Source organism: Gymnoscopelus microlampas (genome assembly GCF_963454915.1).
Source record: "Gymnoscopelus microlampas genome assembly, chromosome: 12".
Lineage (NCBI taxonomy): Eukaryota > Metazoa > Chordata > Actinopteri > Myctophiformes > Myctophidae > Gymnoscopelus > Gymnoscopelus microlampas.
The window spans coordinates 50,660,486-50,679,879 of record NC_139949.1 but is presented as its reverse complement, the minus strand read 5'-3'; the positions used below and the strand labels follow the sequence as shown (position 1 = coordinate 50,679,879).

The 19,394-nt window shown below is 41.6% G+C and overlaps 1 protein-coding gene across 1 annotated transcript in view; it reads right to left on the bottom strand.

Annotated features, from left to right (window-relative positions):
* LOC311057420 (pancreatic secretory granule membrane major glycoprotein GP2-like) overlaps nt 1-14,863 on the bottom strand; it is a gene marked incomplete at both ends in the record, with an annotated part of 35,704 nt that extends 20,841 nt beyond the window's left edge. Inside the window, 6 exons of the mRNA XM_084074379.1 lie at nt 12,772-12,847; nt 12,991-13,141; nt 13,235-13,486; nt 13,777-13,928; nt 14,350-14,534; nt 14,824-14,863. Of these exons, the coding sequence (XP_083930505.1) occupies nt 12,772-12,847; nt 12,991-13,141; nt 13,235-13,486; nt 13,777-13,928; nt 14,350-14,534; nt 14,824-14,863 (856 nt within the window). The remainder of the gene's footprint in view (nt 1-12,771; nt 12,848-12,990; nt 13,142-13,234; nt 13,487-13,776; nt 13,929-14,349; nt 14,535-14,823) is intronic.
* Nucleotides 14,864-19,394: the final 4,531 nt, after the last annotated feature.

The following is a 19,394-nucleotide window of genomic DNA, read 5'->3' as shown; positions in this document are numbered from 1 at the left end:
AAGGCTCTGTACTTGGACCAATACTATTTACTCTATATATGCTTCCTTTAGGTGAGCTAATTAGGAAACACTCTATACATTTCCACTGTTATGCAGATGATACACAATTATATTATCTATCGATGAAGCCATATGAAACAGATCAACTGGCTAAACTTCAAGCATGTCTTATAGACATCAAGAGTTGGATGACCCGTAATTACCTACTCCTCAACTCTGACAAAACTGTTATTGTACAGTTATTGTACTTGGCCCTAAGCACCTCAGAGATAAATTAGCCGATGAGAATTTTACCCTAGATGGTATTACCTTGACCTCCAGGGCCACTGTAAAGAATCTGCGAGTCACGTTTGACCTGCAGCTAGTCCAGAATGCCGCTGTGCGCACACTGACAGGAACCAGAAGAAGAGATCATATCACTCCTTCATTGGCCTCTTTGCACTGGCTCCCGGTTAAATACAGAATAGAGATTAAAGTTGTCCTCCTCACATACAAGGCTCTCAATGGACAGGCACCAGTATATCTCAAAGAACTCATCGAGCCCTATAAACCAGCCAGAACACCATTGCGTCCACAGTATGAAAAAATGCTTACGGCTCCAGGAAACCCCCAAAAAGCTAGAACAGGAGGCAGAGCATTTAAGTTTAAGTCCACTGACCACCAGTTGAAAACCCATGCATTATAACCTAAAGGGGAATTCCCCCTTAAACAGGAGAGATATTAGGCTTTTGGTCATCAGGCAGAGGCTCTGAGACACTACTGGTACATATAGATATAATGTATTTATACTATCATCACTTAAGAGGAAACACAAAGAGGCAGAGATGAATGCTCAAGTATGTTATTAATTGATTGGGATTTGATTGTTGAATATTATATAGAAAAGATAAAATGGAAATCAAAAGAACATTTTTATAAATGTTGACAAAATAAATGCTGATTTTGTTAAAGGGCAAGACCACTTTGTAGAGGTTTGGGTTGTGTAGTTACCTTGCCATGATGTAACTCTAAAAGTGGACAATCAATCTAAAATAATCGCTCCATTGATTAGAAATTAATAATTCAAAATATGCTCCTCATTGACTTGAGGGGTAAAACAGCTCTCAAAGTCACTATTTTAGCACATAAACGAGCGCAAACAAAGTTGATTCAGACATTATAGAACATCAACCAAACCAACCAAACTCTGTCCAACGATCGACCCGACCCGATACACAGTTTTTCGGATCCGGCACGAAAGGTTTGGAATCTCCGTATGCGGAGATGACTGACATCGGGCTGTTCCGGAGCAAGCGCTGACTCATTGTGACATAACTTCATAAAAGGCATCACATACACTAGATGAGTCAACAAAAAATCTCTGAGTGTGGCATAAACTATAGTCTTTCTTCCTCTCACTCCGAGGTGACAGATGAAAGTATATAAGCCGGCTTCTAAGCTAAGTCCAGCACTCTTGACAGACCTCTGCATATAGTCTATAAGCAGCTCTCAAAAAAATGAGTACTCCAGAAAAGCTACCAAAGCTAAACCCCGGTGAAGGAGAAATAATTCGTAACAACTTGGTACTTCTAAATTATCAGTGCAAGTTCATGGAAAGCCGGAAGGAATTGCAGGAGCAGGCCTTCAAGACATCGACTCAAGTCCTTCTTTATATACAAAAACTGGAGCAGGAAAAAAGAAAAATGAACCAAAGAATTACAAAACTCGATTGGGATGCGAAATGGAAAGCTAATAAGGCTGTTGCTGGGGATCAGATGGGACAGTCAACATCTGCTGGCCAGACAGGAGGAGCAGACGGAGGAGGAGACAGTGTTCCTGGGGAGCAGATGGAACAGTCAACATCTGGTGGGAAGACAGGAGGAGCAGACAGAGGAGGAGACAGTTTTTTTGATGAGATCGGTGATGAAGAATTAATTAACTGTGCTGCTTTTACTGAAGAAAACAAGGATCAGTCAAGATCTGAGTTGGATGAGGTGCAGACGGGGGAGACAAACATAAGACAAGCTAAATCAACAGCACAAGACCAACAAAAAACAAGTTCTCCAAAAAAACTCAAGCTGAATTCTCCCGCTACAAAAAAGAAAAGAGCAACAAAGCGTGGGACTGGGATGATGACTTGAATGATGCAGATTTATGCAGGCTGCATATTCTGCTTAAAGAAGAAACAAACAAAAAGCGACAGAGATATATGCCATATATGGGCATAAAAGGACACATACAAACAGATACATAGATCCCCATATATGGGCATGAAAGGGAAACAGACAGACAGATCCAGAGATCTCCATAATAAAGTAAAAACGGGTCCAATGACAACAGGTATAATGGGGTTTGCATTAAAGGGGGAACCGGCACTGTGTCTGCAACACAGTCGAAGGCACAGACAGATACAGAGATCTCCATTATGGGCATAAAGGGACACAGACAACCAGATACAGAGATGGACAGAGTCATTGAGTGTGAGATTGCAGTAGGCACAAACAGGGGTGAAACAATCTTCCTACCAAGAATACCTCACTATGACAGAGGTGAGCTTCCCTTCACCTTCATTAGACGACAGTTCCCTATCCGCTTAGCATTCTCTGTTACAATCAATAAGGGTCAGGGCCAAGAGAATGAACGAGTTGGCATCTACTTGCCTAAACCTGTGTTCGCTCATGGCCAACTCTACACAGCCTTCCCTAGAGGAAAGAGAGCCAGCGCTGTAAAAGTTTTCATTGTGGATAATGACAAGGGCATTACTGACAACATTGTTTATAGCGAACTCCTTTAGGATAATGGGCATAAATGGACACAGACAGACACAGAGATCTCCATATACGGGCATAAAAGGGACACACCCAGACACATACAGAGATGTCCATATATCACAGACACAGATTGTTCACTTTTGTAGCAAATCACGTACTTCCTGCCTTGAGCAGTGAGCTACGGTTGCTAAAGCCCAATGAAAAAGGGGGTCGAGAGAGGTTGGTGTTTAAGCTAATCACTCAAACTGTTTGTCTTTTAGATATTTATTCACTAAATCACACATAATACATAAATCGAATACATAAGTTACATGGTCAGTTACAGATAGACCTGGCGCTGGTTCATTAAGTCAGCGTCAGGCTATGGTATAAACAGACGTTAGTTACATCACTTAGACAGACCGGTTAGGTTATTAAACCTGTAAGAAAACAAAACACAGAGAACAACAATATTAAATGACGTGAATCCTCATCCCATTATGAACACATCAGAGTTATAATCGTTACATAGTTAATTATCACTTACTTTAGTCCATCCATTCTCTCGCCAAGTTGTTAGCAAACTGTACTAGGTCCCATACCCTAGCACAGCTCAATCGAATCTGAGGTTTAGTACCCAGACAGCCTATTATATCAACTTCACACATAAGGTCCGCCTTTAGGGCAGATCTTAAGCAACAGGAAGTTCTGGTTACCCACAAGGCTTTGCGCTTGGTCATGTACTGCTTCTTATCACACAAGGGCTGGCTAGCACTGGCCTTCTGCCCTGTCCACCTATTGTCCCTTATCCACAACCTTCCCCCGCTTGGTATGCAAGGAGCCCTTTGAAGCTGCTAGCTCACCAGGGGGTCTATTATGGCCTGCTAAGGTTCCACTAGACCAACTTACCAATTTCTCCAACAGGACATTTGAAACAAAGTACATTACTATCTCATTAATAATAATCCACAATTATCTTTCATAATCATAGATTATTTCCACACAGATAGCTCCATATATGGGCATAAATGCACACACAGATGGGCATAAATGGACACAGGCAAACAGATGGCCAAAACGGGTCCTATGACAACAGGTATAATGGGGTTTGATTTAAAGGGTGGAGCATTCATTCCCTATTTACATCGTTCCTGTGTAGGCCGGTCCCCGACTAGACCCTCGGCCACCCGAAGGGCTAGACCCTCGGCCGCCCGAAGGGCGGCCGAGCTTCTAGTGCACATTAATTGACGTTCTTGATGTTCTTCCTCTTCCATTATAAATTCTATTTCAAGATAGAAGGAAGAAATAAAATGACATCTTCCATAAATAAAATAAAAACATTAGTGACCCCCTGTCCCCTTGGCTGAGATGAGACAGATACTGGCCTCAACAAGAAACATATCTGCTGTAACCTGGCTGCAACTTGGCTTCAGCAATCAGAAATATATCCAAATTCGGAGAACAATTTGCTGAATTTCTGTACTGCCGCCGTGGTCTAAGTACCAGAATGCCACCTTACCTTGAGTAATGGTATAATTCTAAAGGCATTTCAGCCCAACCTCTGTCTCATGCAGTCTCTGACCAAGGGCCAGATTTTGAAGTGCAACACACACTTTAACCCACATCCCAAAGGACCGTAACCTCTTTGCACAGTATTGTATATCTCCTTAGCCTGCATTAAGGTTTGTCTAATGTATTCACTAATAATATCAATCCAAATGTTAAACATACATAAGATTCCGATTTTAAGTGCAATAAATGCCTCTGGTGCATTATTCTCATTACCTCATCATTGGGCGGGTGTTTTCAAACATAATTTGTTAGTAATCACTTACAATAGAAGTATATCATCTGGCCTGTATTAAGGTATGCCTAAATGCTCTGCATTTCTATAGCACCTTTATCTAAAAGCATTTCACAATGTGCCAGTTTCCTACCCATTCACACACACATTCACAGCCAGAAGGAATGGTGGATGGCACACTGCAGAGTCAGAGAGTGTGTGACATGGTTGTGGTAGACGATGGAGCAACCATGCAAGGTACAGTATGACTCTCATGGGGGGCATTTAGGGGTTCAGTGTCTCGGTCAAAGATGCTTCATCACAAAGCCAGGAGGAGCTGGGAATCAAAACCGGGAACCCAAAGTTCCCAAACCGCTTCTCCACCTCCTGATTCACATGGCAGCTGCCTTAATGATGAATGGCATCACTAAGACACACGTAGCAAGACATGCACCAGTTCACTCATGTATTTGGAGCACATTATTGATCAACTGCATGTAACATAACCCGAAGATAACAGTGAATCCTGGCCATTTCCAGATAACAGTCATTTCCCCCCCCAGAAGGAAGGATGGATGGCACATTGCAGAGCCATTGGCACGTTGGCACATTGGCAAGTTGGCACATTCTTGGATCAGTTACAGGATGACACAGGGATTACATTACATTACATTACATTACAGTCATTTAGCAGACGCTTTTATCCAAAGCGACTTACAATAAGTGTATTCAACATAGGTAGGGAACGAAAACTACTAATCACCAGAAGTTTTAAGTACATTTCCTGCTAAAACAAGCAACCAAGAGTATACCTAGCGCTAAGGTAAAAGTGCAATATATCAGCTACCTACTTTCTTAAACAGATGAGACAAAAATGGCAAAATCAAATGAGCACGAGCTAAAACAAATAAGTGTATCGACTAAACAAGATCCAATAAAACAATACAAAAATAAAACAAGAGTTCGTACAACTAGTTAACAACAAGTAGGCCAGGCAAAGAGGAAGGATAGTGTTTCCTGAAGAGGTGGGTTTTCAGCCTGCGGCGAAAGATGGGCAGTGACTCTGCTGTCCTGACTTCAGTGGGAAGTTCATTCCACCACTGTGGGGCCAGAACAGAAAAAAGTCGTGACCGTGTCGATCGACCAGAAGGACCGTTGAGTGGCGAGGGAGTCAGTCGCCCCGAGGTGGCAGACCGGAGTGGTCGGGCAGGGGTGTGGGCATTGACCAAAACTCGGAGGTAAGAAGGAGCTGTTCCTTTCACTGCTCTATAGGCTAGCACCAGGGTTTTAAACTGAATGCGAGCTGCTACGGGGAGCCAGTGCAGAGAACGGAGAAGGATAGTTGTGTGGGAGAACTTGGGGCGGTTGAACACCAGACGAGCCGCAGCTTTCTGAACAAGCTCCAGAGGTCTGATGGCTGATGCCGGAGCACCAGCAAGGAGGGAGTTGCTGGGATACTGTAGGTATATAAGCTCTTACTTGCAGGTGATACTCAAACACATTCTACTTCTAGCAGGGCGGGAATATGCCGTTTTCAATACACGATAGTGCACTTGGTGATACAAGCGTGAAATTTGGCACAGATGTCCTTCATATGACCCTAATTGATAATCAACCTCTGGCCACGCAAAAATCCTAAGATTTCAAGATGGCCACCACCAGTTTTCAAATGGCTGCAACTGGGCCAATGTTTTGGACTATATCACTTTGCTGGGGCTTATTTTAATATATGAGAATATGTTCTGGAGGTATTTCTACCAAGTACGATAAAAAATAACATTAGGTTCCAATATGGCGGCATGTTTTCCAATATGCATCTGCTTATGGTTTATCCACATGAGCTTGTAGTACATGTCTGTGTATTAATTACCATACACGGAATCCATTTATGGAACATTTGAAAGTGATTTATTAGCTTAGTAAAGCTTAGTGCTTACTTTTTGTTTTGTTATAAGTAGAGCAGATAAGTCCAAACTTAAAGCATTTGCAGTGTCCAGAACATGCTTTTTTACATCCACATCGTGTCAGCTTCTGGCATAATTTGGCAAACAGGACTGCACAAGAGTGACTGGCCCTGTATATGTCCTGCTTGGAATGCACTTCACTTGCATTCACTTCCTTATAGGAACTACTTCTATGAAGTTCTATCGTACATGAGTACTATGAACTCCTCAATGACTTGCATATGTTTATCATTTATTGCAAAAGGTGTTGAACCTAATTTGGAGAAGTTGTCTGCCATGCTGACCTTTTTCCCTTTCCATGGAAGGACGAAACTGTGTGGCATCCCCTGAATGCATGAAAGAAGCAAAGACCTGATGACTTTGATTCAATAGCTGATGCAATTTCATGAACAGGGATCCATCTGAGATCCTTCCCTCCTTCCAAAGGCAACCCACAGCTAATTCAAGCCAAGTCTTTGAACAAGTGAAACTGTTATGTCAACAATGTCAGTATCTGAGGCAGAGCTCAGAGGATAGCATCTGACACATCATGATTCGCAGCTCAAATACTGACGTTGTTGTCATAGCAGTTGCACTTGTTCATATTAAGTAAGTCTGAGACTTATTGTCAGTATCAGCTGAGAACGCAGGGGTCTTATAGACCCCCTGGTATTGCTGAGGTGGAGCGCCACACTCACCGTACCTACTCATACACTGATCCTGACTGAACCCATGACCATGTGATCCGAAGGTGAAAGCTCTACCAACTGAGCTACCCAGACACAAAGACTTGGCTTGAAAAAGCTGTTGAAGAACCTCAGATGGATCCCCCTTGAAAAAAATGCATGAGCTATTGGATCAAAGTCATCAGGTCTTTGCTTCTTTCATGCGTTCAGCAGATGCCATACAGTTTTGTCCTTCCACGGAAAGAGAAAAGGGTCAGCACCTGTTTGAGAAAATATCCCTATATACAGTATATATAAGTTTTTGTATTTATTGGTGAACATATTGAAAAGTCTGTTGCCCTAGGTCATTAAAAAGCTACCAAATCACTTTAAAATGTGCTATAAATTGATTCTGGGTATGGTAATTAATACAAATACATGTGCTACAAGCTCGTGTGAATGTACATTTATGCAATTTATCGGCAGCCATATTGGAAAATATGCCGCCATATTGGAACCTAATATTATAATTTTTTATCTTATTTGGTAGAAATACCATCAGAACATATTCTCCTACATTAAAATAAGGGGGAAATCAAAGATTTACAGCCCCAGCAAAGTGTCCAAAATGTTGGCCCAGTTGCAGCCATTTTGAAAACCGGTGGTGGCCATCTTGAAATCTTAGGATTTTTGCGTGGCCAGAGGTTGATTATCAATTTGGGTCATATGAAGGACATCTGTGCCAAATTTCTCGCTTGTATCACCAAGTGCACTATGGTATCAATTTCCCGCCCTGCTATTCAGGTAAGAGAGGCAATTGCATTGGCCGATGGCATTGATGTGTTTAGGCGGTTCTGCACCTTTTTGTATCCGTAAATCATTTGTGATTCTCTTGGATGTGGGCATATCTGTGAATGTTGAATGAATGTTGCATTCATCCAGTTTACATTTTCTACGCATTGCTGTAGTCTGTCTAAATGCCTTTTTGTTGTTGTTTTCACAGGTTTGTGTCTGATCTCCAGGATGTGCACCATGGTGAGAGTGTCTGCTGTTCTGTTGGTCCTGTTCATTCAGACTGTTACTGCCAGCCCAGGTAAACTGCCTCTTAATGTTCTTACATTAGGATATACATGATATGATGCTTAACATTATGGGGTCTTGTAACCACAGCCATGAAACTTGCGTACACATGCCTCATGAGGTACAAATCTGCCACGTGATCCGCCATTTTGAATAGTTTGAAAAACACTTACATCTTGCTCGAACACAATCAGTGGACGAATATCTAAAATACCACCATAAGAAAAGTTTGTATGAGGGGAAAAAAATAAGCCTCAACGAATCAGTGAATGTACTCACACATGCTTTCACATAATACTACAAAAGGTTGAAGGCTTATCAGCAGATATAAGCAGAGCCAGGCCCTCCATCACTGGTCCACGAAAACAAAATTGGGCGCTAGAGAGACTCTTGTGGTAATTGTATTCCTTATTTATTTCTTTTTTTATATTTATAATTTCGAAAAATCCCTATAGTTCTCCTAAGATTTTTGAATAACCTGCATATAACATTTTACACACAACCTAGGGACCAATATCTTAAAGGGATAGTTCACAAAAAAAAATATTTATGGATTAGTCACCCCATGGAGACTTGAATTGGTGGATATGTTTTGTCGCATTCCTAAGCCAAGAATTTGATGATCAGCCGACCGGTAGGCAGAGGTTCCGGTAGGAGACACAAAGGAGACTGGAACCGCTGCCGGTCATCAAATTGTTGGCTTACTGTAGGAATACGACAAAAACTAAAAAATATCCATGAAATGGCGTTGGAACAACAGATGTTCAGGAGGCGGAGAAACACAACTTTACTCCGCCCACACACCAATCTACCTGGCGCTATTTATACCCTGTCAGAACTACCCAGAAACCCCTTATTCGCTTTCGTACATCCGTACTCAAGCTCATTCTCCATCTGTGAAGCTTCAAGTTGTGTATATAAATGCATCTCCTCTGTTTGTTATTCTGTCTGTTTTATAACCCTTGGAACCCTGGTCTCCCGCATGGAAAGCCAACATCTTAACCACTAGCCCAGGGGTTTTCAACTGATTCTGAACCAGGGACCACCACCCTGACTGAGAATCAACCTGGGGACCACTGTTGTGTTGGGAGTGGGGGTATGGGCGTGGTGTGGGGGAAATTAAATAATGACTGTTAAGGGCTTAATTGAATTTGTTAATTCGAGGTGAATTAAATCAAGCCCTTAACAGTAATTATTTAAAAGATTGAGAACCCCTGATCTATTCCTTTCCCATGGTTGCCCTTATTCTGTTCTCTTAACCTTCCATATTAAGCTCATGTTAACTGATTCATTGTAACGTATGTATGAGCGAGCAGACACATGCCATTGATTATGGGCACATTTCCTAATAATGGTGACTCAACCAGGCAATCAGGTACAGTTTCCCTTGAGATTCTAATTCCCTTTTCTGTTATTGACGTCCGACTTTCCAGTAACTGACAACATTGACGCGTCATCATACGTCACCAGGTCATTTACTGCACTGTTTCTCAACTAGTCAGGGACAACATGCAATACCTACAGAGGACCACCAGTTGAAAACCCATGCACTATAACCTAACGGGAAATTCCCCCTTAAACGGGAGAGATATTAGGCTTCTGAGCCACTACTGGTACATATAGATATAATGTATTTATACACACTATCAGCACTTAAGAGGAAACACAAACAGGCAGAAATGAATGCTCAAGTATTTTATTAATTGATTGGGATTTGATTGTTGAATATTATATAGAAATCAAAAGAACATTTGTATAAATGTTGACAAAATAAATGCTGATTTTGTTAAAGGGTAAGACCACTTTGGTAGAGGTTTGGGTTGTGTAGTTACCTTGCCATGATGTAACTCCAAAGGTGGACAATAAATCTAAAATAATTGCTCCATTGATTAGTATTTAGTAATTCAAAATATGCTCCTCATTGACTTACATTGTGTGGTAAAACAGCTCTTAAAGTCACTCTTTTAGCACATAAACGAACGCAAACAAAGTTGATTCAGACAATTACATTACATTACATTACATTACAGTCATTTAGCAGACGCTTTTATCCAAAGCGACTTACAATAAGTGCATTCAACATAGGTAGGGAACGAAACTACTAATCACCAGAAGTCTTAAGTGCATTTCCTGCAAAAACAAGCAACCAAGAGTATACCTAGCGCTAAGGTAAAAGTGCTATATATCAGCTACCTATTTTCTTAAACAGATGAGACAAAATAGCAAAATCAAATGAGCACGAGCTAATACAAAAAGTGTATCGACTAAACAAGATCCAATAAAACAGTACAACAATAAAACAAGAGTTCGTACAACTAGTTAACAACAAGTAAGCCAGACAAAGAGGAAGGGCAATAGAACATCACCAAACCCAGTACGGTTTATTTAATAAATAAAAATGCTAACTTCTTGTTGATTGTTAAGAAGAAAACCCCGGACTGGATCCGTGGATCTGGATCCAGATCCGGATCTTCAAATAGTAAAATCATCAGGAAGTTGACATTTTTAAATAAACAGTGCAGGGTTTGTGATGTTCTATATTGTCTGAATCAGCTTTGTTTGTGTCCGTTTATGTGCTAAAAGAGTGACTGAGAGCTGTTTTACCCCTCAAGTCAATGAGGAGCATATTTTGAATTATTCATTTCTAATCAATGGAGCAATTATTTTTGATTTCTTGTCCATCTTTGGAGTTACATCATGGCAAGGTAACTACACAACCCAAACCTCTACCTCTTGCCCTTTAAGTATTAATATGAATCACAGAAATCACAAATCAAAAATTGAAGTCATATATTGGGACTCCTGGCATCATTGAAGAATCTCCTCTGGTTCAGTCCGCCACGTTTTTCCCTGAAGATCCGGGGGACAGAAAAAAGGATAAAAAAGGAAAAGGTTAATATTCCTTGTGAGATAAATATACTTTGTCCGGAACCTATTTTAATTTAAATTTTAATCATTTTCATCCCAAAACTAGTAAATCTGCATTGATTGGAGCTGGTCTCCCTAAACTTCCATTGAGACATTCAGGTGTCGGTTGGGACACCTACTGATTGACAACTGGTACTGCATGAAGCTCATGAAGCTCCCCAGGCCAAGCGGGGACTAACTCCAAAAGGCCCCTTTTCCACCGGGGTTCAACCGGTTCCATTCTTCTTTCCCGCCTAATTTTGATACAAATGAACTGGTTCGGAAACTAAACCAAAAGACCCTTGGTTTTTCTTGCCCTGAACCTGGAACCAAAGTGGGCGTGTCACTAGCCCCTTTTGGGACCCTGTTTACCTTTTTTGTAAATGTATTAATTTAGTAAAACTTAAGCTCCTCTCTCACACTCTTCTCCACTTCCCATGTCCCGCCTCCCCGCGTTGTGACTGACAAGCTAGGCGTCCTACGTTACTGGCTCTTATTAGCCAAGCTCATACATGCTTGCGTGACAATCACAACGCGGGGAGGCGGGACATGGGAAGTGGAGCAGAGTGTGAGAGAGGAGCTTAAGTTTTACTAAATTATTAAAAATGTTAAACGGCAACGCCGATCCGCGCGAATGAATGCAGCTTTCCGCGCATTACTACTGCAGTTCTGGGTACCTTTGAGAAATCTTTGCAACTTCTAAGTGACGAGCTATTAGCCCGAGACCAGACAGTGGTAGCCGCGACTACGAGAGAGAGTGGTTTGAGCGTCAAGGGACCCTGGATATCGCCTTCCCAAATACAAAAAAAGGTGTCACTATTCTACAGGTTGGAAGATGCAGATGCGATTTAAACGATGGCAAAAGCAAGCGAAAAACCATCATTTAAAAAAATAGAAACGAATAGGGAAACTGTAACTTCCAATTCATCTTACCAGTGGCAACTGGGTGCTCTGTAACTCTCTGCTGCCTCCAATAGCCTCTATGCACAGCAGCCATTTTGGAGAAAAATTGGGTCTCTTCTGACTTCCTTTACAGGTGTTACCAATGATACTAATGAAGGCTCTGTTCCATTCTGGTCAAACAGAGTCAGGGTGCTGATATTGTGCATGTTGGCTCACTAGAAATACTAGTGGGTCTCAAAGTGTGGTCCAGGGACCCTCATGGTTCCTTGAGAGGGTGTAACTCTGAGAGTTATGGGGGTCCTTGAAATTAAAATGTTTGAGAACCACCGTGCTACACTAAATGGAACAGAGCCTCCATTAGTGTCATTGGTAACACCTGTGAAGGAAGCAATGAAGGGGCCCAATTTCTGTCCAATATGACTGCTGTGCATAGAGCCTATTACAATGGTTCTGCTTAAAACTGGTATAAACGTGGGTCGGTTCGCAGCCGGTTCCGTGAAAGCACCAAGGTTCCAAAAGGGGCCTCTGTGAGTTGTAGACATTTGGTCTCTAACTCTGTAGTCCCAGTTTCCCGAAGGTGTCATACCCATTTCCTGTTCCGCTTCATTTTGCCATTTGTTTGATTAGCTTGGCAGCAGATTTGAACCAGAATAAGCCAATAAATTAAAGCTATGGGAAAATGGGACTACAGTTATGTACAGATTCTATTGCGAGGCCCTAGTAGGACATACAAGTTCATAATTGCAGCTTTTAATACTCACAGGTGATTGGTCCGATGGTGAGAGGCTGGATGTTCATGGCAAGCTTAACTGAACGAGCCTTCCTCCCCAAGCAAACCTGCAAAAGATGTAACAGTAATGGAAGTGAGCTGAGAGTTGGTCAAATTATGGAACTCATAAGTCTGTTTGAAGGTCTGACACCAGCACTTCAAAGTGATCTGCTGTTAACATTGTGCGGAAGTGAGGAAGTGTGAGACTTACAGGAGAGCAGATGGAGGTCGTCTGGTCACACAGGTGGAGGCTGCAGTGAAGGAAGACGCCTCTGTTGGCAACCTGGAGCTGAGCAGAGAAAAGAGCCTGGAGGGACGAGCCGTTCTCATCCACCGTCACCTGACCACGATTGCTAGCACACCTGGAAGAAAGACATTGTTATAATGCTGGTCAGTATGCCATTCTATTCAGTTTAGTTTTTGGCACAAACCAACTGCTGAGGATCAAGACGTACTTGTTCTGGATGAAGAAGTGTCGCATGGAGTCATTATGGTTGGATGAGGGAGTGGAATAGCAGTTGTCCAGAACGACCACAAATCGCTCCGTCTCGGTCTGCTCCACAGACACTCCTACATGCAGGGCAGAACCCAGTGGCAGGGTGACCGGGCCTGGTGGGTAAGGCTCTGTGTAGTTGGAGTCGTGGAACAAAGACATGGAGGCTCTGGCTTGTGGACCCTGACCTGAAAGGGCACTGCGAACCTTGGAGCTGAACACAATATGACATTTGACCGTTATCTGTTTTGTAGTATTGGAACAAATCCTTTCATTTCAGGATATCATGACACTTGAAAAACGACTTTATAACATATTAAATGTGACCTATTGCATGGCAATGACAAAGGCCATCACCTCAATGACAGATTAACAAATATTATATTACAAAACACATTGTGAAAAAGAAAAACAACATTTTTGTGTTAACTACCTATAACTATTGTTTTCTTAACAAGAGTAAAAAACCTTTAAATAAAACTGTCTATAAATTACGTTACTTACCGACCGACTGGTCCGATGGCCACATCTAGGCTGGTCTCCGTGTCCAGAGGATAGACACAGGAGAAGGGAAAACTCACTGGAAGACCTGATGAGGTGTTATTTGCAGGGTAGACAAATAAAGTGTTGGAATAGATGGCATGAGTGCTGTTGGTCTGAAAGACAAGAGGTTAAGTGGACAACCTGAGTAATCTTCTCACCAGCTGGGGACTAAGTACCAGTATATTTCACATTATTATACATGAATTGAAATAATATACAAAAATGTAGTTAATTACTATTAACAGAATGCATTTCATATACTAAACTCCCGTGGTTTAACCTGTAATAAAACACACAGTGATCGGAATCTATCTCTGTCTGGCCAACAGTAGCCATCTGAGCCAAACTCTAATCAGCAATACTGTAGAAAAAAGGGAAAAAAAGGGTCATGCAACATGAGAAGACATGGAGAATTGAATTGAATTGAATTGAATTGAATTGAATTGAATTGAATTGAATTGAATTGAATTGAATTGAATTATTTTCCACAGTCACGTGAGATTAGAGCCACGAATTAGACAGACAAATCCTCACAGTCAGTGTGTTTCCACAGGTGTCAGCCTGACGGGCCACTTGGTACCACACTGTCCCATCATGCTTTGTGAAATCTGTGCAGCTGCGGTTGTCCAGGTGACCGGAGAATCCATCCAACCCATGGGTCACCAGGCTAGACAGTCGCAGGCCAACTTGGATTTGACTCTGGCCACATTCAAGAAATTCTGAAAAGAGGAAAGATTTACTCTAAATACAGAAAATGACTCAGCCTTATAGAAATACCATGATGTTACAGAAAAGGCATATAGAGCCCTAACCCTATGAATTAGAGAGATGCTTTATTTGTCCTAGCGGAAAATCCTTTTGCAGCAAGGAGCCATCAGGACACAGTAATCACAAAACATAATGAAATACACAATACATAGACATATCACACTATAGACTACATTGACAATGCTACAATACATTGACAGTACTACACAACACCTCAGAGATGAAAATGGAATATGCTACCAGTCAAAGTTCGAGAGGCATCACTTATCACATTACACATTATGTGCAGAACTGAGATAGGGCCTGTTTTTTACCGTCGTCCTGATGGTAAAAGGTGGTATTGACTGTATAGCGGGTGCGTCCTATTACTAGTAATAGCTTTCTCCTTCCTATTATAAGTACCCGGGTCTCATACATTGATGTCATACTCTCAAGTTGTACCCCATATTGCGGAAGGTTTTATGGGGTTTGTTTTTATTAAACTAAAGAGAATCATGTAAAGATGGCAACACATATGTATTTGTGGTTACCTGCTACCTGAAGTTTTCAATTAATGTAGTTATACAGTAGTTACCATTTGAGTGAGCTGCATCTGTTGGTGTAGCATCACCTGGATCGTCCCACCAAAGGTTAATTTCCCAGTTATCAAACCAACGTCGAACCCGTCGGGGCGCGATGGGACCTGGTGGGTTCGGGTCGGGTTGGTCTTCAGTTGTCACAGATTGCTCAGGCTCATGTAGGGTTTCGGCTGTATTCATATTACAAAAAGAGAAAGAAAGAAACATTTATTTTCAAATTAAAGTTAGTGTAAGTGATACTTTTTGGGACTAAAAGGGATAGTTCACCCCCAAAAGGATTTTTTTTCCTATCGATTAGTCACCCCATGGAGACTTGAATTCAAAATATGTTTTTGTTTTAACCTTTGTGTTCCCTACCGGAACCGCTGCCTACCGGTCCGCTAGTCATCATATTATTGGCCTAGGAATGCGACAAAAACAAAATGATCCATATTCATGAATTCAAGTCTCCATGGGGTGACTAATCTATTTTGTGAGGGTGAACTATCCCTTTTAGATATTGGTCCCTAGGTTGTGTGTAGAATGGTATAAGCAAGTTATTAAAAAATCCTAGGACAACTAGCGATTTTTCAAAATAACAGAAGAGGTGGAATTTATGGGACAGGAAATGGGTACTATGCCTCTGTCACGAACCTGGGACTACAGTTATGTACAGATTCTATTGCGATGCCCTAGTAGGACATAAAAGTCAAGAATTCTATAACAATGACTACTATCAGAATATGGAGGTATTTAGCACTTGTTTTAACTAAAGAAAATCACTGACTGCACCTTTAATGAATTGATTTGAAAAGTAAAAGGTGAAACTACAATTTTAACATTGAAAACTTCTGAAACAATTATAACAATTAGTGGTGCTGTGTGTGTGTGTGTGTGTGTGTGTGTGTGTGTGTGTGTGTGTGTGTGTGTGTGTGTGTGTGTGTGTGTGTGTGTGTGTGTGTGTGTGTGTGTGTGTGTGTGTGTGTGTGTGTGTGTGTGCATGAGGCATGTGTACGCAAGTTTCATGGCTGTGGTTACAAGACCCCATAATATTAAGCATCATATCATGTATATCCTACTGAAAGAACATTAAGAGGCAGTTTACCTGGGCTGGCAGTAACAGTCTGAATGAACAGGACCAACAGAACAGCAGACACTCTCACCATGGTGCACATCCTGGAGATCAGACACAAACCTGTGAAAACAACAACAAAAAGGCATTTAGACAGACTACAGCAATGCGTAGAAAATGTAAACTGGATGAATGCAACATTCATTCAACATGCACAGATATGCCCACATCCAAGAGAATCACAAATGATTTACGGATACAAAAAGGTGCAGAACCGCCTAAACACATCAATCCCATCGGCCAATGCAATTGCCTCTCTTACCTGAAGTAGGATGTGTTTGAGTATCACCTGCAAGTAAGAGCTTATATACTGTACCTGCAGTATCCCTGTGTCATCTTGTAACTGATCCAACAATATGTCTTTGCAATGTGCCAATGTGACAACGTGACAACGTGCCAATGGCTCTGCAATGTGCCATCCATCCTTCCTTCTGGGGGGGAAATGGCTGTTATCTGAAAATGGCCAGGTTTCACTGTTATCTTCGGGTTATGTTACATGCAGTTGGTCAATAATGTCTCGTGCATGTCTTGCTACGTGTCGTGTGTCTTAGTGATGCCATTCATCATTAAGGCAGCTGCCATGTGGCTCAGGAAGTGGACAAGCGGTTTGGGAACTTTGGGTTCCCGGTTTTGATTCCCAGCTCCTCCTGGCTGTGTGGGGAAGCATCTTTGACCGAGACACTGAACCCCTAAATGCCCCCCATAAGAGTCATACTGTACCTTGCATGGTTGCTCCATCGTCTACCACAAACAGGTGAATCGTGTCACACACAGCTTGACTCTGCAGTGTGCCATCCTTTCTTCTGGCTGCGAATGTGTGTGTGAATGGGAAGGAACCTGGCACATTGTGAAATGCTTTCAGATAAAGGTGCTATAGAAATGAAGAGCATTTAGGCATACCTTAATACAGGCCAAGATGATACACTTCTATTGTAAGAGATTACTAACAAATTATGTTTGAAAACACCCGCCCAATGGTGAGGTAATGAGAATAATGCACCAGAGGCATTTATTGCACTTAAAATCGGATTCTTATATGTTATGTATGTTTAACATTTGGATTGATATTATTAGTGAATAAATTAGACAAACCTTAATGCAGGCCAAGGAGATATACAGTACTCTGCAAAGAGGTTACGGTCCTTTGGGATGTGGGTTAAAGTGTGTGTTGCACTTCAGAATCTGGCCCTTGGTCAGAGACTGCATGAGACAGAGGTTGGGCTGAAATGCCTTTAGAATTACACCATTACTCAAGGTAAGGTGGCATTCTGGTACTTAGACCACGGCGGCAGTACAGAAATTCAGCAAATTGTTCTCCGAATTTGGATATATTTCTGATTGCTGAAGCCAAGTTGCAGCCAGTTTACAGCAGATATGTTTCTTGTTGAGGCCAGTATCTGTCTCATCTCAGCCAAGGGGACAGGCGGTCACTAATGTTTTTATTTATTTATGGAAGATGTAATTTTATTTCTTCCTTCTATCTTGAAATAGAATTTATAATGGAAGAGGAAGAACATCAAGAACGTCAATTAATGTGCATGACTGGCTTGTCAACTGTTCCGTGTGAAAATCTAACCACCCAGTGCTGTATGGGTTACCCATATAAAGTTGGAATTAGAATAATGCACTGGAGGCATACAACTGTTTTCCGCTCTGTTCAAAGACTGTCCATGGGGATGTGGATTAAGAGTCTATTGAACTTCAAAATCAGTCCTTGCTCAGAGACTGAGGCTGGGCTGAATGCCTTGTCTGTTAGGTGGCATCCTGGTACTTAGACCAATCACCTCCAAAACCTGTAGTTAATTAGTTAGTTGAACAAACTTAATTCACTGAAGTAGTCTAAGTCAATCAGGATGAGAGTTTGGTCCTTTCCTATGGATGTGAATCCTGCTTAGAGCGTGTATCCTACTATAATCCTACTATAATCCTACTATAATTCTAGTAACCTCTGTAGTGGTGGTGAGTACGTGAGTGAAGATACCCGGTTCTCCTCAGTGGCTGGACCAATTGCTCTGATTTTGCACACAGCCATTGACCATTACCATCTGAACGCAACTGTGAAGCAGACATAAATTATAACAAAATCCTGATCACGGTTCAGGGACATAGATAAGGATTATACGTATTCTTCCGCGTGTCCCCCTTTTGTCCATTCTAGGACAACTCACACTGCTGTGTTGTATTGACAAAGTCCTGTACTTTCACTGTTTCACACTATTGCCGACGCCCGGGAATTATGTTTAGACGTGTGCTCAACAAAAGTTCACAACAAATGTTTCATTCTTTGTTCCTACTTGTCCGTCACTTTCATCTTACAAAAAAATATTAAGGCAAAAATACAGCCACACTTAAACACACAGCATACAGACCAGCATGAACACAGTAAAACAAACTGTTTGCCTCTGCCAATCAACAACATCTGCGTTTGATTGACACCTTTGTTAAACTAGAAAATACTGTTCCTGAAGAAACAGTGTGGGCTCCCTTCAAGCCAAAAAATAATAGCATAATATATAATGTAAAGTACAAATAGTTGAGGTCCAGGCAGTGCTTTCTTTGACTTGGTATCTCTGACTGTGTTGTATGTGTGTGTAGACTTGGCTCCGGTTGATCAGCTATTATCCATTTTGATATTTGTCATCAGTTATGCCCCTGATTGGTGTGTGTGTGTGTGTGTGTGTGTGTGCGTGTGCGTGTGCGTGTGCGTGTGCGTGTGCGCGTGTGCGTGTGCGTGTGTGTGTGCGTGTGTGTGTGTGTGTGTACTTTTTTGATGCAAAAGTATGGCTTTATTGGGTGTTTAAAGTTAAATATTTCAAAAACTACAAAACATTTCAAAATGACATGAACAAGCGAACAATTCCACAGTAAGCTGACATCTTTACAGTTTGAATGGAGTTTCTAGGTTGAAGTATGTAGGAATAGTAGTTTGGCAAAGTTTTTGGAAGATACTATAAATAGTGTGTGCTGCTGCTGCTGCAGCGAGCACATAATAACAAAGCCAACCTTGGCCTTGACCATGCCTTGCAGTGACGTCATCGTCATCGAAGGAGAAACAACAACAGAAATCATATGGCTCTTACAGGTGTTTTAATACAGGTGGACAGAGAAGACAGCACAGATAA